The following is a 24,341-nucleotide window of genomic DNA, read 5'->3' on the forward strand; positions in this document are numbered from 1 at the left end:
TAAAGGTGGGGTAGGTAAGTTTGAGAAACCGGCTCGAGATCGCTAGAATTTGAAAATACACAACCGGAGAAAATCTGCCACTTCCTTACAGAGCCCCTCCTCCAACACACACGAACGCGCACATGACCAATGAGGGCACGAGATAAGTTTGTGCACAGATTGAAGGCTGACAGGCAGGTAGGCCATCCAGTTATTTTAGCCGGGCCGGCTCAGATGATTGGTCGTGCTTTTTACAGTACTACGGCTTCCACAGATGACATATTTTTATGGATTTTTTGTCAAAGCACTTCAGATATTCATTGCTATCGGGATGTTAAGAGCATTCCATGGAATATAACAAAAAGTGTATCTCGAGCCGGTTTCTCAAACTTACCTACCCCACCTTTAAATAAATAAGCAATACTGCAATATAAAAATACTCAAACTGTGTCCTGCACTCAAAAGTGTACTTAAGTAAAAGTAAAATAGGAGTAGCATTCAAAATACTTAAGTACCAAAAGTACTAGTTATCCAACATGGCCATTTTGAGCACCAGATCTTTTTTTATTATGTTATCAAATGTATTAAAACGATTGGTGCATTAATGTGTTCATCACTTGTTGTACTTGGTAAAGATTTTGGTCATTTGAATTATTTTAAACACTACTGGGTAGCTTAACCTATAATAACATAACATAATGTCTGTTGATTTATATTTTATATTAATTAATTAAATCTGCAAAGTAACTTCATCTGTTAAATTAATGTAGTGGAAGTAAAAGTATAAAATAGCATAATGAGACAAATGTTAGTATGCAAAACATGTCACAGTGTCTAACTTCAATACAAAGTAAAAAAAAACTGAATAAATATTTGTCAGGACTGAAGCAACGTAATGGAGACAGAGAGAGCACATAGTAAGATTACAGAAAATGATAAATATTAAATAAAATTACAAATTAATAAACCTCACAGCTACTGTACAGTGTTATACACAATAAATATGTAGGCTAAGGCTGAACAATTAAACAAAACTGCAATATGGACTTGTCCAAATCACAGGAGGTGCAACATTTGTTAAATTTGTCAGAATACAGTTGAGATACCCAGCCTATAAATAACATTAGAAAGACTTTTGATTGGTACAGATTCTCTCAGAAATCATTTGATAATTTTAGTTTATCTGTCAACGGAAGTAAGAGAAGATTAACAGTATGATCGAAGTAAAGTGTCAGAGCGCTGCAGATCTAAAGAGTCAGTATTGTGCAGGAGTGTGCAAATGTCTTTAGATGAGCATTAATGTAACAGATAGTGTCAAACTGTTTCTGTTGGTTCACCTGCTGAACTGTTGCCTGTCCCTGAGTCTGAACCCTGTTCACTGGCTGCTTGTCGTCTGAAGTTAAGAAGCACACAGACACACAGAACAAGTAGAACAGAAACCAGTGCTAACGCTGAGTAGAGTCATTCCCCTTCTTCCTCTGTTGGGGGTCTCAGGTTTGTTCCAATGTGTCGCTGCTGGAAAAACACCAAACAACTCTGTGTCAAAGACATTTACCTGATAAAGAAAATTAAACAATTAATTTTAACATTTCTCAGGTTCTCGTACACCCTGAGAGTTTAACATTATTAAAGATGAATGGGGGTTACTCACCAGTGACGTTGAGCCAGCATCTCCTAGAGTTACTCCCATCAGGTCTGACGAGTATGTCACACCGATAAAACCCAGAGTCATTGGTCCTGAGTCTGGAGACATGAAGTGTGAGGCGTCCTTCTGTGAGGACGTCTTTGTCCCACTGGACTCGTCCTGCAAACTGTGGATCCTGAGACTCTGGGGATTCAACACCTTGATGGAGATGAAACAGGACTGAGTACCTGCCTTCAGTAAACAGGTAACAGTAGGTAGAAATGGATCTGAGGGAAGTGTCTCTTCTGGTGCTGAAGGTCCACTCCAGGGTGATGTTCTGGTTCTCCTCTGCCTGATAGGAAGTCTGAGTCACATTCACTACAAATGTTCCTGTGGAGGAGACACAGAGGGACTCTTTAAACTGCAGCTATGTTCCTGTGGAGGAGACACAGAGGGACTCTTTAAACTGCAGCTATGTTTCTGTGGAGGAGACACAGAGGGACTCTTTAAACTGCAGCTATGTTTCTATGGAGGAGACACAGAGGGACTCTTTAAACTGCAGCTATGTTCCTGTGGAGGAGACACAGAGGGACTCTTTAAACTGCAGCTATGTTCCTGTGGAGGAGACACAGAGGGACTCTTTAAACTGCAGCTATGTTTCTGTGGAGGAGACACAGAGGGACTCTTTAAACTGCAGCTATGTTTCTGTGGAGGGGACACAGAGGGACTCTTTAAACTGCAGCTATGTTCCTGTGGAGGAGACACAGAGGGACTCTTTAAACTGCAGCTATGTTTCTGTGGAGGAGACACAGAGGGACTCTTTAAACTGCAGCTATGTTTTCTATGGAGGAGACACAGAGGGACTCTTTAAACTGCAGCTATGTTCCTGTGGAGGAGACACAGAGGGACTCTTTAAACTGCAGCTATGTTCCTGTGGAGGAGACACAGAGGGACTCTTTAAACTGCAGCTATGTTTCTGTGGAGGAGACACAGAGGGACTCTTTAAACTGCAGCTATGTTTCTGTGGAGGGGACACAGAGGGACTCTTTAAACTGCAGCTATGTTCCTGTGGAGGAGACACAGAGGGACTCTTTAAACTGCAGCTATGTTTCTGTGGAGGAGACACAGAGGGACTCTTTAAACTGCAGCTATGTTCCTGTGGAGGAGACACAGAGGGACTCTTTAAACTGCAGCTATGTTCCTGTGGAGGAGACACAGAGGGACTCTTTAAACTGCAGCTATGTTTCTGTGGAGGAGACACAGAGGGACTCTTTAAACTGCAGCTATGTTTCTGTGGAGGGGACACAGAGGGACTCTTTAAACTGCAGCTATGTTCCTGTGGAGGAGACACAGAGGGACTCTTTAAACTGCAGCTATGTTTCTGTGGAGGAGACACAGAGGGACTCTTTAAACTGCAGCTATGTTTCTATGGAGGAGACACAGAGGGACTCTTTAAACTGCAGCTATGTTCCTGTGGAGGAGACACAGAGGGACTCTTTAAACTGCAGCTATGTTCCTGTGGAGGAGACACAGAGGGACTCTTTAAACTGCAGCTATGTTTCTGTGGAGGAGACACAGAGGGACTCTTTAAACTGCAGCTATGTTTCTGTGGAGGGGACACAGAGGGACTCTTTAAACTGCAGCTATGTTCCTGTGGAGGAGACACAGAGGGACTCTTTAAACTGCAGCTATGTTTCTGTGGAGGAGACACAGAGGGACTCTTTAAACTGCAGCTATGTTTCTATGGAGGAGACACAGAGGGACTCTTTAAACTGCAGCTATGTTCCTGTGGAGGAGACACAGAGGGACTCTTTAAACTGCAGCTATGTTCCTGTGGAGGAGACACAGAGGGACTCTTTAAACTGCAGCTATGTTTCTGTGGAGGAGACACAGAGGGACTCTTTAAACTGCAGCTATGTTTCTGTGGAGGGGACACAGAGGGACTCTTTAAACTGCAGCTATGTTCCTGTGGAGGAGACACAGAGGGACTCTTTAAACTGCAGCTATGTTTCTGTGGAGGAGACACAGAGGGACTCTTTAAACTGCAGCTATGTTTCTGTGGAGGGGACACAGAGGGACTCTTTAAACTGCAGCTATGTTCCTGTGGAGGAGACACAGAGGGACTCTTTAAACTGCAGCTATGTTCCTGTGCTGCTTTACTGAGAACAGTTTGAAAGAGACAAACTAACCAGAGACACAGCAGGTGAGAAAGAGGAGCAGCAGGATGAGGAAGAGGAGCAGCCGGAGGATGAAGACCATCTTCTCCCTGTGAGAGGACACACACCAGAGGTCACACCAGGAACAGTAATGTATGATTGACACTCAGGAACACTCAGGAACTTCTTTCTGCTTTGGGACTCAGACAAACACACCACACCCTCCCTGTCTTGGTGGATAAGGACGATTTCTTTTTAACTTCTTCTGTATAACAATTTGGCTTAAACATGATGTACTTCAGTCATCACGTGAACTGCTTTCTTTCAAGTCTTTCTGTTAATGCCCCCATCCTGAGTTGCTCTTTTTTCCTGCAGGGATGTTTTTTACCTTGACCAGTTGTGTTTACATGACATGTCACTTGTTAGACGCTTTTATCCAAAGCGACTTACATACTCAATACTTTGGGCAATCCCCACAGGAGCAATTTGAGGTGAAGTGTCTCAGGGACACAACGACATGCTGACTGCAGTGGGGTTTGAACCTGTGACCCCCTGATCCCAACACCAAGCCTCTACCCACTGCGCCACACACACCTCCCTTTATCAACCTCTGCCGGACATAAAGGACTGCAGGGCAAACTCTTTACTCTCACAAGTTTCCAAGAAAATAAACCACGCGTCCTGGGAGCCTCTGTTCCTCGAGGACTCCAGCAACGAGCAGCTGTCTCTCCGCGGGCATGACCTCAGCCCGGGCTCTGGTTACTGGGAGGACCGCTGAAAAGACCTGTTATGCCCCTTTCACACCGGCGCTTTTCCAGCTCCTGCTGGGAGCTAGAGCCTGAAAAGCGCCGGTTTTTCCTGTTCACACCGCAGCGGCGGCGCGTCATAGCTCCGGAATGCGGTTCACTTCCAGCTCCAAAAAGTTGTCGGTCCAGAGGCAAGAGCTTTGGAGCTATGACGCGGCGTCGCTTACGTCTCTTACGTCGAGGCGTGCAGGAAACCTTACTTTGACCATCCGTTCGCTGTTATTGATCATTGTGGAGAGCAGGCAGACGTTTGGTTTGTTATTATAGCAGCTATCGGATGGAATTAATACATGGGCTGTACAGGTTGTCATGTCCGACTATCACAAGTAGAATCATAATGAAAAATACGCCGGTAAAAAGTGCCTGGAGAAAACGGCTTAGCAAGTAGTCCGTTTAGCTTCGGTTGCTATGCTAACATCACCCATGTTATACCAGAGAAACTTTCATAACAGCGTTGTGATGCCAAACAGTGTCAATTCAGACTGACACACATTCACTTAAGGGGAACTGGGGATATGTATCAGCTGCTTGTGTGACAGTCAGACAGTGAATACTTTAGAGCCGTGTGAGCTAACACGGAGCTAACGGGAGAATACACTCCCGTTGAAGAGCAGCCAGCACTGTAGCGGTCGGTAAATGCTGAAACACATTAATAAACAATGAACCACGGCACTCTGGAGAAAAGTATAAGGTTGGAGAAGTCGTTATTTAATTTAATCTGGCTTCGTATGATTAAAAGCAACACGATCGTCGACCCGACGCAGTCCCCCCCCCGTTGTTGTGGGAGAAAATCTCTCGGCAGCTCTGGGCGGTGTGAACAGAGCGGGAGCTGAAAAGGGAAACGGGAGCTGAACCAGAAAAGCTCTCGCTAGGAGCTAGAAAGGGAAAAGCGCTGGTGTGAAAGCCGCATCAGAGTCCCGGAGCAAGTCTGCTGCGGCGTTCACGTGTTGTCCTGTCCGAAACTTTGGAATTGTAATCGCAACGCAACCACCCCCCCCCCCCCAAAAAAAGTGGTGGATACTAAACTACGTGTTTCCAGTTTCACCACACCTGGTGCATGTGACGATGTCAATTTTTGATTTTTGTAAATTATCACAATTATAGTTGCCACAAGGAAATAGTATGTCACAAAACACCTTTCAAATGTTTAGTTGTTTGTTGAAGTGAATCATAAAAACAAAAAAATGCAGTTTTGTATTTTATATATATATTTATTTTTTATCTGACTTTAAGGGGCATCCATGTATCTAACCCAAACACTCCTGCGATCACTGCTTCAGGTAATTACCTTTAAATGATACTGTAATGAAACATGTGTCTAATTAGCTACGTGCACTTTATAGGATTACACATGAGCAACCATGACAGCATTTGAGGTTTTCCACTCAATGAAAGGTAAACACAGAAACTAACAGAAGTCATTTGGATTCTGCTCATTTCCTGTTTTCTAATGACACTCTCGCTTTCTGTGAACGCCCCAAAAGTTGAATCAGCCTTATCAGCTTTAACAGTCTACAGCAGGGCCGAACTGCAAATCAATCCAGACCGAACCCTGTTCCCATTATAAAAAATAAAAATTATACAAAATAAAAAAATAAAAACGTTCTGATTCTGATGTAAATTAATGTATATTTTCTTGTGTCTGACGCGTTGTGAGAATGAACGTGCATATATATTTACTTGTGTGCGCGAGCGTGACACGCATTGCAGACCGCAAGTTAACCGCAAGTTTACCTTGACTTTCTAATGCTTCAAATGCCTTTTTTGCCGAGGTTCAAGGCATTGGCTACAGACAAACAGTTTCATTTCTCCCACTAGTTCAAACCACCATACTGTACGTAATGTATGTGTGTATACAGGGGCGCCGTTTGCCGACAGGCAAGGCAGGCAAGTGCTTGGACCAGAAGGGGCCCCCCAAAGAAGGTAGATTAAGAAGGTCCACAGCAACGACAACATGAAACACCCTGTAATTTACTGCAACGACATGTCGGGAAACCCCCTCAAGGCGGCCCCATGCATAGCGAACCGTAAGAAACTCCGGGGGGACGACGACGACGACGACGACTTTCCTGGCATTGATCCGGAGTCCGGAGTCTCCGGACCAGTGACCTTGTATAAAATTCACAAGTGGACCTTTAATAAACAAGTTTGAGTACCCCTGGTCTACAGACTGTGTAGGCAAACAGAGTGTTTTATAGTATCTAACGTGGGCTAAAAGTCTCAGTTTCATGCCACATGTGTGTTACTGCTGCCGGTTCGTCAGGCTGCCGCGTCACTCCCCGAAAACGCACACACACGTTACTACAGTTTATATGCCTTATATAGAAACATTATTGACCAACAATGCCAACAAAGTGTAAAAACTCATATGGGCTACTTACGTTAGTTGTGGGTCTTCTCAGAGGGAAAAAAGTAAAAGTGTTTGTTGCTCACTGCCTCTTCTCCTAATTTGACTTTTAATTCCCTCCCTCTTTCAATGGGTGGAGTGGAGTCATTCACCACCTAATGGGACAGGACTGAAGTCGTTTTACTCCAAATGTGAAACATGAAACAAATGATAGAAATAAAACATGTGCTATCTATTACAAAATTAACTTTAATATTTAATAACATTACTAAACAAGGAAGCAGTAGTAGAATAATAATTCAGATATTTTACTTGAGTAAAAGTGGCAATACCACACTTCATAAAACAATGTTTGACTCTGCCAAGTAAGTTAAAGTGTAAACTAAAGGTATTTTAGTCAGGAACTTTTTTTAATCTGAATTGGGGTGGGGTCTACATATTAAGTAACAAATAAAGGAAATAAGATTATAAAAAGTCATAGATAACAAGCTTTGAAGCCAACATTGAAATCTGGCGATTTGCCATTGCACAAAGACCCTCAGATTTATGAGGGTATTGCATGATATTTGGCATCCAAGATTCCCAATTCACAACACCCTGGTCCAGCTAAAAAAAAACATAATTGATAGAGGCTGTTGTTAATAAAGCACAACATATCTAGAAAATGATTGCCTGAAAAGTGAAGGTACAAAAAGAGAAGATCCAGCTTAACTTTCACCTGGAAATGTCCTCTTTGACCCCACCTGCAAACTGAAATGCAGTCAGTCAGGTCAACTTACACTCAGGTTGATAATGTTGTTCTGCACAAACAGTGGCATGTTTTATTGTAGGAACCATCTGCTCTTGATATAAAAGCAGGAACCAATGTCTGTTTTCGTCTTGCTGGAACTGAAAGCAAACATTGGTGCCTGTCTTTATATCATGAGCACCAACGGCATTTTTAATCAGATTTTAAAATATGAAAAGCGGTTTGCCACTTAAGAATTTTTGGGATTTTTATAATTGTTCTCCCGATAGATGCTGAAATGAAACCCTGGTGGACAGATTGGAGTTTCTTTCCCTCCACTTCACATACAGAGAGAACAATGTTGACTGTTGACAGAGGAAGTGTGAGTATTGGAATCGGGTCAGAGTTTCAACAGTTTTACTCAAGCCTGATTTTAGCTTAAACAAACACGTTGTAAGAGTCATGTTACTGCAGAAAGTGGAGACACGTCACAGAGCAATAATAAAAACTAAATTTGTGTACTGTGCAATGCAACAGGCTAAAAACTGTTGGGGAAGATGTTTTTGTTTAAATCCATACTGTATATTCTCCAACACAAGTTATTTTAAAGTTAAACTGTAAAAGTGCCAAAATGTTTTTTTCTGATACATTTTCTTAATGCCTGCCACTAAAACTAAAAGGGTGACATCACACTCCACATTCCCAAATGTGTTCTCAACATGCTAAGTTAAAGTTTCCCTTACACCCGGCGCTAATACTCTTCTCTGGGCTTGTCTCCCAGCCTTGCAGCTTTGTTATAAATGAGAGCACTGTCCCTGGTTAACATGGATCACTGTAAGAGTTTTGTCGTGCTATAAAGTCATTCATCCTCTGTTCTCTGTTTCTCTGGATCGACTTCACATTGTAAATAAAACAATGCTTCAATGTTATGTATGATAATACTAAAAGTGTTTATTTATTGAGCCACATAAATATATATATATATATATATATTAAAACAATATCTTTACTTACACCAACAGTGAAATCCACAAATACAGACATTGACAATAAGTGAATGAGACAGGAACAAAAACCATCAGGTGACACGACCAGATTACAAATCTAAATAACTGACAAAAATAATAAATAATAAATGAATACAATAAAAATATGAATCAATTAAAATGAATGAATGCACAAAAGGACAAACATAAAGGCACTCGGCAATACAACCATTCCCAAGCAGCTATTCACTTTGGCTTTCAAGAACATTCAGCCACATATTAACCAAACGTCTTTCTCCTTTCTACTGCAGCTGACACACGTGTTACTTATAGATAAGTAGATTTGCTTATAATTAATCAGCAAGATCATTTAACTCCTGTACGCCAACTATTATGTTTACCTTTGGAAACCAGAAACCGAGCTGCAACGGCCTAATGCATGATGGGAAAAAGTAAGAAACAGAATGGCACGTCTCAAAAAGATGAAGTGCTACCAAAAGGACTTCACACATCAAGGGTGTCCTACTGGTTACAACGCATCACTTGGGAAACATTCAACATGTTTTGGAAAAACCTTGTAAGTGTTCCTCGTGAAATGGAATAGTGTACTCGGCCCCTTAGCCTCCTACAGCCGTCCCTCTGTCAGAAATCTTGGAGTAATCTTTGACAACTGTTTTAAATTCGACAAACAAATAAACTCAGTTGTCAAGACAAGCTTCTTCCAGCTGCGGCTTCTGGGGAAGGTAAAGGCCTATCTTCCTAGTAAGGAATTTGAACAGCTAATCCATATTTATAACGTTTCGTTTAGACTACTGTAACTCCCTGTATATTGGTGTTGATAAGTGTTTGATCCGTCGCCTGCAGCTGGTCCAAAATGCAGCTGCACGCCTTCTTACCGGGAAGAGACGTTATGACCACATCACACCTGTTTTGGCAGACCTTCATTGGCTTCCTGTCAGTTACAGGATCCAGTTCAAGTACTTACTTGTTGTTTTTAAATCATTGCATGGACTGGCACCACATTACCTGTCTGAGTTGTTGCACCGCCATGCTCCAGCTAGAGCATTGCGATCAGCTCAGCAAAATATGTTGGTGGTTCCTCGGTGCAGGAAAAAAACCCGAGGTGTTGCAGCTCCCAGACTGTGGAACAGCCTCCCAGTACATATCCGGACTGCTGAGTCTATTGAACTTTTTAAATCTCAGCTAAAAACTCACCTCTTTGCACTGGCTTTTAATACCAGTTGAACATTACATTTTTACATTTGTATGTGTTTTTTAAAATATTTTTCTAGTTATTGTGCTTTTTATCATGTTTTTAATTATTGTTTTATTATTGTACTCCCATTGTGTTATTTAATATTTATTGCCTGTACAGCACTTTGGTCAACTGAAGGTTGTTTTAAATGTGCTATATACATACTGTAAATAAAGATTGAGATTGATTGAAATGAAAGAGATTTCAGTCATGCAAGCGTAAAGAATGTTTAAACTTTGGACCAAATGTCCAATTCCTCCCCGACAGCCTCAGTCACACAGCTTCTAATGAAGAGAGTGTGAACACAGCAGGAAGGACACACTCTGTCTATCTTCCAGAAACATGAACTGCCCTAACTGTGTGACCAAAGAATGATGCCAGCTTCCTCTATGTGGTTAACCTCTTTTCAAATCCCCCACATGACCCTGTTGCTTCTGCTGTATATCCTGCAAACATAGAAAGTGTTATTTTTGATAATAAATTATGGTCAAACGGTTTGAGTTGCTTGCCGCTTCAGTTACACCGAATAAAGATAAGGGAGGATGAGCAAGTGACTACAGGCTTTACAAATATGGTACAGTGTTTATAATGGAGTTGGGCCAGAGTTTTACTCAACTCAATTTGCTCCATTAAAACATGTTCCATGAGACGCTATCTCCGCAAATTGTGGTGTTTAGTGTTTCCTATCCTGAGTCATTGCAGTACATTCTTACCATCAAGCCAAAAGAGTTTCTTCTACATGTTCCTGCTGCAGGTTAATGTCTCTTACCGCTGCTTTAATGTGCATCAGGTCTAAGGAAGTTTATTATTAAGTCTGTTCATAAATCCTCAAATGCAGTCTATAGGCCTACACATGATTTTGATGAAGCATTATGTGAATTAGCCACTGACGACCTTTCACTTCCTCCAGTAATACCCAACGATACAGACGGAGGAACAGGCCTCTAATAAAGAGTGCTTTGTCCTCTAAAATCTAGTATGTATAAAGTCAGCCTTTGACAGTTAACCATGGAGGGGAAGCAAGGAGAAATGTTTCCAGGTTCATTAAGATCACTTTTAAAGGTGGGGTGGGTAATTTTGGAGAAACCGGCTCGAGATCGCTAGAATTTGAAAATACACAGCCGGAAAAAAACGCCACTTCCTTACAGAGCCCCTCCTCCAACACACACGAACGCGCACATTTTGTCAAAGCACTTCAGATATTCATTGCTATCAGGATGTTAAGAGCATTCCATGGAATATAACAAAAAGTGTATCTCGAGCCGGTTTCTCAAACTTACCCACCCCACCTTTAAGTTGTATAAGATAAGATAGGACTTTATTTCTCCCGAAGGAAATTGTTGTGCCAGAGTTACAAAAATACAATAACACATATAACACCATTTAAATCCAAAAATTGACATTATATAAAAGATGAAAATTGATTTGCATTTAACTGTGTGAAATAACTATTTGACCCCCTTGCAAAACATGTCTTAGTTCTTGGTGGAGAAACCCTGGTTGGACAGACAGAGGTCAGACTCTTCTTGTAGTTGGTCACCAGGTTTGTGAACATCTCAGGAAGGATTGTGGTCCACTCCTCTCTGAAGATCCTCTCCAAATCATTCAGGTTTTTAGGCTGATGTTTGGCATCTGGAAGCTTCAGCTCCCTCCACAGATTTTCTATGGGATTAAGGTCCGGATACTGACAAGGCCCCTCCATCACCTAATGTGCTTCTTCTTTAGCCCCTCCTGTGTTGCCTTGGCCGTATGTTCAGGGTCATTGTCCTGCTGGAAGACCCCTCCATGACCCATTTTCACTGTCCTGACTGCTGGCTGAGGGAAGGAGGCTATCGGCCAAAGCTAAGACTAAAAAAACACAAACACTTCTGCACATTGGTGTAACATATAAAACAAAACTGTATTAAATCATGCAATATTTTAAGATTTTAATTTTACATTAAATAAAGTATTTATTTATTTAATTTAACTATGAAATGAATTATCTTATTCTTCCGTGAGTTTCATCCAATGACAATTTGACCATTTAGTAAGGTAAAAAGCAAAAAGTGGAAACGCCTCTCAGACGCTCTTCCGTTTACTGGTTTAATAAATAAAAACAAATGATCCGAAGATACACGTACTCACAGGGTTCACATCAGGACGTTTATATCATTGGCTCCTGCTCACCAATCTGCCGTTGATCCCTATTGGAAACGCAAACGCCGCCCTCTCAGAGGCGCACCTGCCCCTCTGTAACTCTATAGCTGTGAACTCCTGTTGTTGTAATCTGACATATTCAGACATGAAAACCAGAAAACAGAACTGTCAGCACTGAGGTCTCTGCAGTCTCAACTATTTAAAGGTAAGAACACATGTTTCTACTTTTTTAAATAAATATATCTTACTGCCAGCGACGTGCAGTCAAGCCTCACCTGTCATACTCCAATGTAACAGAAAAACAACTAAAGAAAAACTAAATAGTAATAATAATAAAATGTCTCCACTGATCTGTGTTGTAAGTGTGATTTCTGTATGATTCCAATCGCTTTTTATAGTCAAAATCTATATTTTGCCGAGCTCCGCTACAACTACATGGGAGCGATGAGGAGTGACCCCACAGAAACTGTCTGGAAAGCGGGCACTAAGCGCATGCCTGTTACCATCTCACTGTATGTCACCAATGTAATGTTTGTAGATCCCTTTATTACATTTATCCTCGCCATCCATAGTCTCTAAATAACTTATTTCACGTATATATTTAGGCCCGCTGGTCTCATCATACAACGGCAATGACAAAAGCACCTGGGGCCTCATTTATGAAGGGATATACGTTAAAAAAAATGGCGTACGCCAGTTTCTACGCAATGTTTGCGATTTATAAAATACTAACTTGGCGGGAAAATGTGCTGTCCTCCACGCAAACTCTAACACATGCGTACGCACTAAGCACACAAACGGGAGAGACGAGAAACTGCCACACCGTTGGCAGAAGGAAGAATGGAGAGAAATATGTGGAAATATTACCATAAATAAAATGTTACCTCTCATTTATCAAATATGAAGAATTCATTTTCAAACATTGATTAAAGCCAATCTTAAAATGATTAAACAAACGCCTGTTTGAGACTCCTCAGTGCACACAAAAACATAACTTGGAGAAATAAATAAATACGGATATGTTATTTAAAACCACCTCGAATATGTTGTGTTAATGTTTTGAAATGTTTTCTCATAAATGATGCGGTAAGCAGGAGGACAGAATTACGTCTAAACTGACGCCGTTTTACATTTCTATAGGTTGTAGATACGAGCATGGTTTTATATACTATCACGTTTAATCGTGTTTTATGCCGTTTGCCAAGACTTGATAAATCGCTCGTAAAACACAGGCGGTATGGAAACTAAGAACACCATAGCCTTTGTGGTAAATTGTACAGCTAATATAACACAACACATTAGTTGTATTTCCTTTAACTGGTGGATTATGGATATATAGTTGCTGATCGACAGCTGGAACACAAACCACCAAATACAACAAAATAATTCAGATCCAGTCGTCATGACTCCACTCCGGAGGGATTCCCCGATCATTTCTTACAGTTTCTCATCAAGGGGGTGTCTCCTGTCCCCGGGACAAACACACTGCCTGAGGAAGGTTGTGTGTATTTTTTTTGGTTAAGCTCTTTCCAATTGCCCCAGTTAAGACTGCTTTTGCTGCAGTTTCTGTGAACAAAGTGCACAAAACTAATTAACACGTCTACACTCTGCTACACACAGAGACCGGTATATGTGATCCTAAAGAAATGTACATACAAATACTACTTCATTTTCAGGTTATTCTCATGGAACTATTTTAATTGTCTATTTTAGTTAAACAGTTTACAGTTTGAAGAATAATATGCACATTGAATATATTCATACAAATGTAAGTAGCTTAAAGGTTACATTATATTATTATAATTTTTGTAACTTGGTATCAGTGTCTAGTTTGTGAAAACAGGAACGTTTTTATTGTAGGAACCATCTGCTCTTGATATAAAAGCAGGAACCAATGTTTGTTTTGGTCTCGCTCGTCTCGCTGGAAGGGTAATATGATAAGAGGTTTTTAAAAAAGACATGCCACTCATACTATAGTATAATTTTTCTCTCCCGAGAAATGATGTTACGAATCCACGGTCGATAGATTAGAGATTGGAGAGGCTTTCTCACAGTATTTGCATTTCCCTCCAATTTACATAAACAGAGATAACAATGTTGACTGTGGCACAGAGGCAGTTGTATTGGCATCTGGACAGAGTTTCAACCGTTTTACTCAAGCTGGATTTTATCTTCAGAAAATACGTTATTTTAGTGAGTCATCTTACTGCAGAAAGTGGAGACACCTCACCCAGCAATAACAAAAACTACATTATTGAACTCTGCATGAATGCAAAAGCTGTCCCTTCAACCTCACAAATTCACTATTATTATTATTGTTGTTATTATTCAGAGAGATTCTGAAACAAAACTGAAGGGGTTCAGTTGGTCCTGTATTTCAGTCTGTGTTCACTGATCTCAAAGCAGAAAGTATTTCCTGATTCAGTTCAAATAAAATATAATGTTGATATCTGGCGCCACCTAGTGACAGACATATGTTACTGTTCCTGGTGTCAGTCCTCTGTGTAATAAGTAATGTGGTAAAGACAGACTGTGTGTGTGTGTGTGTGTGTGTGTGTGTGTGTGTGTGTGTGTGTGTGTGTGTGTGTGTGTGTGTGTGTTTGTGTGTGTGTGTGTCCTCTCACAGGGAGAAGATGATCTTCCTCATCCTGCTGCTCCTCTTCCTCACCCCCTGTGTCTCTGGTTAGTTTACTCCTTTATTTCCCACTCAGACACATTGAATATTATGGAAAAACTTTTTGTGTCACGTTTTACCTTTTCACAAAGAAGCATCTTAGAGCTCTTTGGTATGGAACACTATTAGTGCAAGGCAAGAGGGTCAAAACTGAGGAGGGGGATTCTGATTTTATTTAGCTTTTTTAAAATGTCAAGAAGTGGAGCTTTCAGTATATTCTCTAACAAAAGTAGTTTGTTATTAAAAGTTCAATGTTTATTCTCAATAATTAAACTTTAAAAGCGCCTAACTGTTTTTTCTGATACATTTTTCCTAATGCCTGCACTCAAATTGAAAGATTGATATTTTACTCGACATCTTGGCTTTTTTCTTAACATGTTAAATAAAAAAGTAAAATAGTCCTTTTCTTCTTTATTTCCCTCATACCCTAATACTCTTCCTCACCTGAGGAGACCTCTGTCTCTGGTTAGCTTCAGTTAGTCTCTTTAAAGCTGTTCTCAGTAAAGCAGCACAGAAACATAGCTGCAGTTTAAAGAGTCCCTCTGTGTCTCCTCCACAGGAACATAGCTGCAGTTTAAAGAGTCCCTCTGTGTCTCCTCCACAGAAACATAGCTGCAGTTTAAAGAGTCCCTCTGTGTCTCCTCCACAGGAACATAGCTGCAGTTTAAAGAGTCCCTCTGTGTCTCCTCCACAGAAACATAGCTGCAGTTTAAAGAGTTCCTCTGTGTCTCCTCCACAGGAACATAGCTGCAGTTTAAAGAGTCCCTCTGTGTCTCCTCCACAGAAACATAGCTGCAGTTTAAAGAGTCCCTCTGTGTCTCCTCCACAGGAACATAGCTGCAGTTTAAAGAGTCCCTCTGTGTCTCCTCCACAGAAACATAGCTGCAGTTTAAAGAGTACCTCTGTGTCTCCTCCACAGGAACATAGCTGCAGTTTAAAGAGTCCCTCTGTGTCTCTACCACAGAAACATAGCTCTAGTTTAAAGAGTCCCTCTGTGTCTCCTCCACAGTAACATAGCTGCAGTTTAAAGAGTACCTCTGTGTCTCCTCCACAGGAACATAGCTGCAGTTTAAAGAGTACCTCTGTGTCTCCTCCACAGAAACATAGCTCTAGTTTAAAGAGTCCCTCTGTGTCTCCTCCACAGTAACATAGCTACAGTTTAAATAATCCCTCTGTGTCTCCTCCACAGGAACATAGCTGCAGTTTAAAGAGTCCCTCTGTATCTCCTCCACAGTAACATAGCTGCAGTTTAAAGAGTCCCTCTGTGTCTCCTCCACAGTAACATAGCTACAGTTTAAAGAGTCCCTCTGTGTCTCCTCCACAGTAACATAGCTGCAGTTTAAAGAGTCCCTCTGTGTCTCCTCCACAGGAACATTTGTAGTGAATGTGACTCAGACTTCCTATCAGGCAGAGGAGAACCAGAACATCACCCTGGAGTGGACCTTCAGCACCAGAAGAGAAACTTCACTCAGATCCATTTCTACCATCTGTCAGCTGTTAACTGAGACCAGAACCTACTTCATGTTTCATCTCCATCAAGGTGTTGAATCCCCAGAGTCTCAGGATCCAGAGTTTGCAGGACGAGTCCAGTGGGACAAAGACGTCCTCACAGAAGGACGCCTCACACTTCATGTCTCCAGACTCAGGACCAATGACTCTGGGTTTTATGTGTGTGACATACTCGTCACACCTGATGGGAGTAACTCTAGGAGATGCTGGCTCAACGTCACTGGTGAGTAACCCCCATTCATCTTTGTTATAAAGTTAAACTCTCAGGGTGTACGAGAACCTGGGAAATGTTGTAGATGTTTTCTTTATCAGGGAAATGTCTTTGACACAGAGTTGTTTGGTGTTTTCCAGCAGCGACACATTGGAACAAACCTGAGACTCCCAACACAGGAAGAAGGGGAAGGATTGGCCTCTACTCAGCGTTTGCACTGGTTTCTGTTCTACTTGCGCTATGTGTCTGTGTGCTTCTTAACTTCAGACGACAAGCAGCCAGTGAACAGGGTTCAGACTCAGCGAGTGGACCAACTGAAGCTCTTTGACACTATGTGTTACATTAATGCAAATCTATGAATATTGCACACTCCTGCACAATACTGACTCTTTGAAATCGGCAACGCTCTGACACTTTACTTCGGGTATACTGTACATCTTATCTTTCTTTCATTAAGAGATCAACTAAAATGACCAAATGTGATTTCTGAGAGAGGCATTGAATCCCCAGAGTCTCAGGATCCAGAGTTTGCAGGACGAGTCCAGTGGGACAAAGACGTCCTCACAGAAGGACGCCTCACACTTCATGTCTCCAGACTCAGGACCAATGACTCTGGGTTTTATGTGTGTGACATACTTGTCACACCTGATGGGAGTAACTCTAGGAGATGGTGGCTCAAAGTCACTGGTGAGTAACCTCAGTAGAAGTCTAGAGGCTCCAGAGAGCTAAATACTAATGCATCTACGTCAAGTATGTTGCCGCTAATATTGGATCATATTCATATCATATTATTGGAACAGTTAACAGTTGGAAAAGGAAATAGCAGATACTCAACAAAGTATGAATGAAAGACCAAAAGAGTCCTGCTGCTCAAATCTTAAGACCGGCTTGTTTTAACTGTTTAAAATGTGCATAACTCATTTTAAAATAAAACTCTTCTCACAAACCAACTGTGATCCAAACCAGCCCCACACAGAACTCATTTTAGTGGAAAAGGGGAAACTGAGAAGCTGGAACCACAGGAGGTTTTTCAGAAGAATGAAGGTTGCAGATTGTCATGTTTTCACTCTAGATTAAACCTGTTATATATTAACACTAAAATGGTTCCTCATGTTATATTCTGTCCTTTTCCACAGCTGCTGAAGAGCTCCAACCTCAGAGACCAGAGAGTTGGACAGGTGTTTGGGTTACTGTTGGAGTGTCAGCAGCTGTTCTGGTTTTCTTTGTTGTCAGCATTTGGAAAGTTTGTATTCCTAGATATGAGAGAAGAACCCACAATGCAGTCATACAGATGGAGAGTTTATCAGAGGAACAAACCATACGGACTAACATATCTCCGTCTGAATCTGAGCATAAAGTGAGACTCTCCAACATCTGATTTAAGAGTCAGAAAGGACCTCAGTGTAACCTCTGTAAAGTGTCATTTTTATACTTTTTTATTTCAGTTTTCACTGAGTTTTATCATTCAGCTGTAAGGTCATCAAACCCTTTGTGTACATGGATATTGTTACCATGCTGCACTTAATGTCATTCTCAAATGTTACACATTATAAATACATCAATTTTATTTACTTTTTGACTTAAAAGTGACACAACCTGCATTGAATGTCCTACAGGAGGGAATATTTGGAAATGTCGTATTGGATCGACTTCAAAGTGTTAAAATGCTTTATTGCTAGTTATTATAATAAAGGTGTTTATTCTTTCACCCTATTGTTCGTCCTCATGTCTCTCTGCTTCATGAACACTGCAGCTGCCTTGAATTCCTGCCAAGTCTTGAAAGTGAAACTAAAAACACACGGACCAATCAGGAGGCAGTAAACTGAGGGGGGGTTTCTAATTTGCATGCATCAGGGAAAGGCGACCAATGGGAACCTTTGCTTTATTAATAAGAGTGGACCGCTGATATTGAACGACTGCAATCAGCCAATCAGAGAGAAGGAGATCCACTGCCTGCTTATTGATCTGAACAGCTGTTTTCTAGTTGTAACATATATGGTAGTGCAGTTCAGGGACCAATCATTGAGGGATGCTGTGATTCCTGCTGTCTCCAGACTCATGAGATCTCTCCACTTTCCAAAGGTTTACAGGTAAGACCACATCTTTGTTCTCCTGTTAGAAACTAAGGTGCTAAAAGACACGCCTCAATTACCTCGTGGTTATGAATTAAAGTGCTACCAAAACGACTGGAAACATCCAGGGTATCCTATTGGTTAAACTACAAAAAATACATCTGGGGAAAATGCTTTTTACACATTATTTTGTGGAGAAAGAGCTTCCAGTTTCATGAACAATACAGGAATACAGTTTTCATTATTAATGAGAGTCCCTGTTTCTGTCTGAAGGCTGATCCAATTAGCAACCACACCCTTCCTCTCCGTGACACAGCAAACATCGACTGCACTCAATAGAGTGGCAGATAACTATATTAGTCATTCTAAAATAAATAAATAATAATTCTAAAAACACAATATATCAAAAATAATAATAATACAAAATATATTATAAATATTATTTAGTAAATAATAATAATAATAATAATAAATTAGGGAGGATAAATTGTACATAAAAAAAAAAGAAAGAAAAGAAAAATCATAATAGTTAAGATCATTGAAAGATTATTATAAAAATCAAAATAAGAATGATGATAATTATAGTATAAAATAATAACAATAATAAATACAAAGAAATTATAAAAATAATAATAGTAAAAATCCAATAACAATAGTAAATAAAAGAGATCATAATAATAACAGTAAAAGGCCAACTGCTGTATTTAATCCGAAATCAGGTGTTGTGTTAGAACCAGTTAATCCAGTTTGCTGCGGATTGAAGTCCACGTGTTGACTGATAAAAGTGAAAGTATTTTCTGATTCAGTTTAAAGAGACGATAATATTGATATCTGGCGCCACCTAGTGTCAGAAGTTCATTACTGCTCCTGGTGTCAGTCTGAAGTATTGTGATGATAACTACAGACAGACTGTATGTCTTCTAATGTGTGTGTGTGTGTGTGTGTGTGTGTGTGTGTGTGTGTGTGTGTGTGTGTGTGTGTGTGTGTGCATGTGTGTGTGTGTCCTCTCAGGGAGAAGATGATCTTCCTCATCCTGCAGCTCCTCTTCCTCACCTCCTGTGTCTCTGGTTAGTTTGTCTCTTTAAAGCTGTTCTCAGTAAAGCAGCACAGGAACATAGCTGCAGTTTAAAGAGTCCCTCTGTGTCTCCTCCACAGAAATATAGCTGCAGTTTAAAGAGTCCCTCTGTGTCTCCTCCACAGGACCATAGCTGCAGTTTAAAGAGTCCCTCTTGTCTCCTCCACAGAAATATAGCTGCAGTTTAAAGAGTCCCTCTGTTTCTCCTCCACAGAAACATAGCTGCAGTTTAAAGAGTCCCTCTGTGTCTCCTCCACAGAAATATAGCTGCAGTTTAAAGAGTCCCTCTGTGTCTCCTCCACAGGACCATAGCTGCAGTTTAAAGAGTCCCTCTGTGTCTCCTCCACATGAACATAGCTGCAGTTTAAAGAGTCCCTCTGTGTCTCCTCCACATGAACATATAGCTGCAGTTTAAAGAGTCCCTCTGTGTCTCCTCCACATGAACATAGCTGCAGTTTAAAGAGTCCCTCTGTGTCTCCTCTACATGAACATATAGCTGCAGTTTAAAGAGTCCCTCTGTGTCTCCTCCACAGGAACATAGCTGCAGTTTAAAGAGTCCCTCTGTGTCTCCTCCACAGAAACATAGCTGCAGTTTAAAGAGTCCCTCTGTGTCTCCTCCACAGGACCATAGCTGCAGTTTAAAGAGTCCCTCTTGTCTCCTCCACATGAACATAGCTGCAGTTTAAAGAGTCCCTCTGTGTCTCCTCTACATGAACATATAGCTGCAGTTTAAAGAGTCCCTCTGTGTCTCCTCCACAGGAACATAGCTGCAGTTTAAAGAGTCCTTCTGTGTCTCCTCCACAGAAACATAGCTGCAGTTTAAAGAGTCCCTCTGTGTCTCCTCCACAGGACCATAGCTGCAGTTTAAAGAGTCCCTCTGTGTCTCCTCCACATGAACATAGCTGCAGTTTAAAGAGTCCCTCTGTGTCTCCTCCACATGAATATATAGCTGCAGTTTAAAGAGTCCCTCTGTGTCTCCTCCACATGAACATAGCTGCAGTTTAAAGAGTCCCTCTGTGTCTCCTCCACAGGACCATAGCTGCAGTTTAAAGAGTCCCTCTGTGTCTCCTCCACATGAACATAGCTGCAGTTTAAAGAGTCCCTCTGTGTCTCCTCCACATGAACATATAGCTGCAGTTTAAAGAGTCCCTCTGTGTCTCCTCCACATGAACATAGCTGCAGTTTAAAGAGTCCCTCTGTGTCTCCTCTACATGAACATATAGCTGCAGTTTAAAGAGTCCCTCTGTGTCTCCTCCACAGGAACATAGCTGCAGTTTAAAGAGTCCCTCTGTGTCTCCTCCACAGAAACATAGCTGCAGTTTAAAGAGTCCCTCTGTGTCTCCTCCACAGGAACATTTGTAGTGAATGTGGCTCAGACTTCCCATCAGGCAGAGGAGAACCAGAACATCACCCTGGAGTGGACCTTCAGCTCCAGAACAGACACTAACTTCAGATCCATTTCTATCTACTGTGAGATGTTTACTGATGGCAGACCCTACGTCCTGTTTCATCTATACAAAGGTGATGAACTCCCAGAGTCTCAGGATCCACAGTTTGCAGGACGAGTCCAGTGGGACAAAGACGTCCTCACAGAAGGACGCCTCACACTTCATGTCTCCAGACTCAGGACCAGTGACTCTGGGTTTTATGTGTGTGCCATACGCACACCTGATGGGAGTAACTCTAGCATATGCTGGCTCGACGTCACTGGTGAGTAACCTCAGTAGAAGTGCTGTATTTAAATTAAAACTTCACTTTTTTAAATATGCAGATGGTAGCTCTATGTGAAATGGTAAATAAACATGCAAGGTCATTAAAAGATTGTAAAATGGTATGAAAATAGGCTTTCTCCATGTCCACATGATGTTACTAACTGTATTTTCCACAGCTGCTGCTCAACCAGAGAGCTGGAGAAACAACTGGATCAACGTTAGACTGACACTGCTTTATTTCTTTGCTGTTGTTTTTGTTTCTTTTGTTTCTTTTTCTTATTATTGCTTTTGTAATTTTTTCAATTCTTCTTTTGTTTCTATTTGTGTTTGTTTTCTTGTTCCTATTTTTGTTTCTTCTTTTTGTACTGCATTATTTTTAAGGCATAGACATGACACTTAATAAACAAGACAGACTTTACATACTATCAGCAAAACAAACAAAACAGAAAAAAGAAAGAAATAAGTATTTTTAAACATGTCTCAGCTAACCCACCTCTCTAGACCTCGGCCTGGGTTTTAAACACTTTTAGGGACACTTGGTTGACTTTATTTTGAGATATTTCCCCTCCCTGTGTGCCTACTGACCCGTGTGTATTTCATATTTTATATTTTATATTTTACAGATTTTTTTATATATTATATATATTTTAACATTTGGGTTGATTTAATTTTTAAAAGCACTTTTATGTATTTATTTTTAAAGATTTTAACACTAATTTTACCTGCATGCCGATTTTAAACAAAGTCAACCTCCTTCTAGCCAGATGTTTTTTAACCCACTTACCAGGTCTTTTACCAGATGCTGTGGGACGCAGCCTCGGACACTCTACCTCAGGAGTACAGGTTTTAACCCCGCCACATACGCTCTGTGCTGCAGCCACTGCTCTCTTTTATCCCTTTATTCCATTTTTTAAAAACATTTTTAACCCAGACCAAACAGGGTTGTTATAAACTTTTGGTTTTACCACAGGAGTTTTTAAATAGGTTTTTAAACACAAAATATTGACCAACCCTAACACTAAACCTAACCAAGTCTTCACCCTACAATTAATGATTCCCCTCATGGAGACCTCCATTTTGTCCCCATAAGGGAGGCGAGTCCCCACACGTGACTGTGTAAACAGATTTAGGTCCCCACAAGTATAGTAATGCTAGGACACACACACACACACACACACACACACACACACACACACACACACACACACACACACACACACACACATGCGGGTTTTTGTGAACTAAAAGGACACTTTGACCCAAACACGTTTTTTCCATCATTAGGTGGACACCCCTTTCCACTAGCTTTACAAAGATGTTTTGAATATCAAAAAATCTATTTTGAGCCATACAACACAAATCCCACTTCAAATGTCCCATACACATAGCACAACTCAAAATACAACAACCTGACACCATGCTTCATTATGAGGACAGCAGATAATGAGCTGCATAAGCCCCGCCCATGACACAATGGTTATTTGTGAGGACAGTAGCTATATAACACACAAACATGTCACTGAAGTGTATTAAAGGGACTAACATGATTAAATGGAACATAACTTTACACAAACGTGTTGGATTGTGCATTACAAGAACAAACCTTTTATAAACGGACAAAATGTTTTGCACAACAGCATAGGAATACCTGATTTGTGATGTAATATTTTAATAGACAATATAGTGCACCATAGATATATAGCTTAAAAGTATGTTAATGTGTTTTGGTTATTGCTTGCCTCCTGTTTGCAATCTGTTGTTTTCATGCAAATGTAGAACCACATTCTAATACTCTCCAGAGGGGTATACTACAAGCAGGTCTTCCGAGACGAATTAAATCCATTTGCAAGTAAATGCTTATATTTGCAGCACTGCTAATTGCAATTACATCATCGATATGAAAAGAACCGATAACCATTTTATAGCAAAGTGACCGAACTGGTTTATCACTAATACAAAATGCTATTTGCCCTAGAAGACTGCTCATCTACTTGGAGCATTACCTTTTAAAAGCTGATACAAAAGGACATATTGCACCTTGCACAGTGAACAATGAGCCAAGTTTAATGGTTATTTTCACATAAAATTTTTTCACATGAAAATTGAGCTAAGACTAAATCTTTATTATTTTAAACATATAACTCTCCTTCCAGCATTACCTTGGTACGACAGAGGATTAGGGCCACACAAAAAAGAAAAGATAGGAGAATAAAGTCTTAATTACGAGATTAAAGTAGCTATGTTAGGAGAATATAGATGAAATTATCCCGGGGGCTGAGGGGTCATTGCAGCAGATCTTCAAGGAAGTTATATTGACAGATTGGAACTGGAACGGATCAATAACTCATAAACAAAACTTTGCTAAAACACAAACTAACTACCGTAATAAGGTAAACAACTATCCACAATCCAATTTTCATCAAAACAACCTCACACCGGCCGCCCTCCAAGCTGGACACATAACACAGGTGTCTGTCTGCAGCCGGAGGAGAGAGGAGGGGTCATGGACCGTCTACAAAGTGCAACGCTGAAGAAAATACTGCAAATAAACTACTAAAACCACCTATTTTTGCAAACTTGCATGTGTAGTTTAAGCAACAGTATATTATTGTGTGATTTAAAATGTGATGTTTGTAGCTTTATAACAGAGCAGTTATTGAGTATAGTATCTGTGTCCAGCTCAGAGGGCGGCGGGTGTGAAGTTGTTTTGATAAAATTGGATTGTGGATAGTTGTTTACCTTATTACGGTAGTTAGTTTCTGTTTTAGCAACGTTTTGTTTATGAGTTAGTGATCCGTTCCAGTTCCAATCTGTCAATATAACTATCTGCTGCAACGACCCCTCAGCCCCCGGAATGATTTCATTTTTATTCTCCTAACATAACAGCTTTAAAACATCGCTCCTACATGTAACATAATAATGACAAGTTTCACTGTGAACTGTCCTCACTGCATGTTCGATTAAATCTCATCATCTTTTTTGAAGCAGTGCTTTTTTCTTCTGAGCCGTGCCTTGGTTCCTGACGAAGTCTCTAATATTTTGCAAAGAGCGACCAGCCAGAATAGGATG

At 40.7% G+C, this 24,341-nt stretch overlaps 3 protein-coding genes across 7 annotated transcripts in view; 2 read left to right on the plus strand and 1 right to left on the minus strand.

The window, feature by feature from the left end:
- LOC117484132 (butyrophilin-like protein 8) overlaps window positions 1–6,994 on the minus strand; it is a 163,675-nt gene extending 156,681 nt beyond the window's left edge. Inside the window, exons 1-3 of one of the 2 annotated variants that reach the window (XM_034132612.1) lie at window positions 6,947–6,994; window positions 3,793–3,869; window positions 1,631–1,993 (exon numbers count right to left, since the gene is read on the minus strand). In XM_034132612.1, coding sequence (XP_033988503.1) covers window positions 1,631–1,993; window positions 3,793–3,862 — 433 coding nt within the window. In that variant the 5' untranslated portion in view covers window positions 3,863–3,869; window positions 6,947–6,994. Of the gene's footprint in view, window positions 1–1,630; window positions 1,994–3,792; window positions 4,092–6,946 lie in introns of those variants that run through there. The other variant, XM_034132620.1, reaches the window with a different exon arrangement.
- A 5,085-nt stretch (window positions 6,995–12,079) lies between these two features.
- LOC117484115 (myelin-oligodendrocyte glycoprotein-like) lies at window positions 12,080–18,121 on the plus strand. Of its 4 annotated transcripts, XM_034132583.1 has the most exons (5): window positions 13,711–13,948; window positions 14,646–14,701; window positions 16,063–16,256; window positions 16,932–17,100; window positions 17,550–18,121. In XM_034132583.1, exons 1-5 carry the CDS (start codon window positions 13,914–13,916, stop codon window positions 17,789–17,791), a joined length of 696 nt encoding a protein of 231 aa, XP_033988474.1. In that variant the 5' UTR covers window positions 13,711–13,913; the 3' UTR covers window positions 17,792–18,121. The 4 variants fall into 4 exon arrangements, with proteins under 4 accessions (XP_033988482.1, XP_033988474.1, XP_033988490.1 ...); XM_034132591.1 differs by lacking the exons at window positions 13,711–13,948; window positions 16,932–17,100 and adding an exon at window positions 12,080–12,224 and having other exon boundaries at window positions 16,063–16,425; XM_034132599.1 differs by lacking the exons at window positions 16,932–17,100; window positions 17,550–18,121 and adding an exon at window positions 16,554–16,760 and having other exon boundaries at window positions 13,760–13,948; window positions 16,063–16,425.
- A 305-nt stretch (window positions 18,122–18,426) lies between these two features.
- Window positions 18,427–21,711, plus strand: LOC117484170 (myelin-oligodendrocyte glycoprotein-like). Its single transcript, XM_034132662.1, has 4 exons — window positions 18,427–18,503; window positions 19,497–19,552; window positions 20,911–21,270; window positions 21,449–21,711. Exons 1-4 carry the CDS (start codon window positions 18,472–18,474, stop codon window positions 21,670–21,672), a joined length of 672 nt encoding a protein of 223 aa, XP_033988553.1. The 5' UTR covers window positions 18,427–18,471; the 3' UTR covers window positions 21,673–21,711.
- The last annotated feature ends 2,630 nt before the right edge of the window (window positions 21,712–24,341 follow it).

Source organism: Trematomus bernacchii, unplaced genomic scaffold (genome assembly GCF_902827165.1).
Source record: "Trematomus bernacchii unplaced genomic scaffold, fTreBer1.1, whole genome shotgun sequence".
Lineage (NCBI taxonomy): Eukaryota > Metazoa > Chordata > Actinopteri > Perciformes > Nototheniidae > Trematomus > Trematomus bernacchii.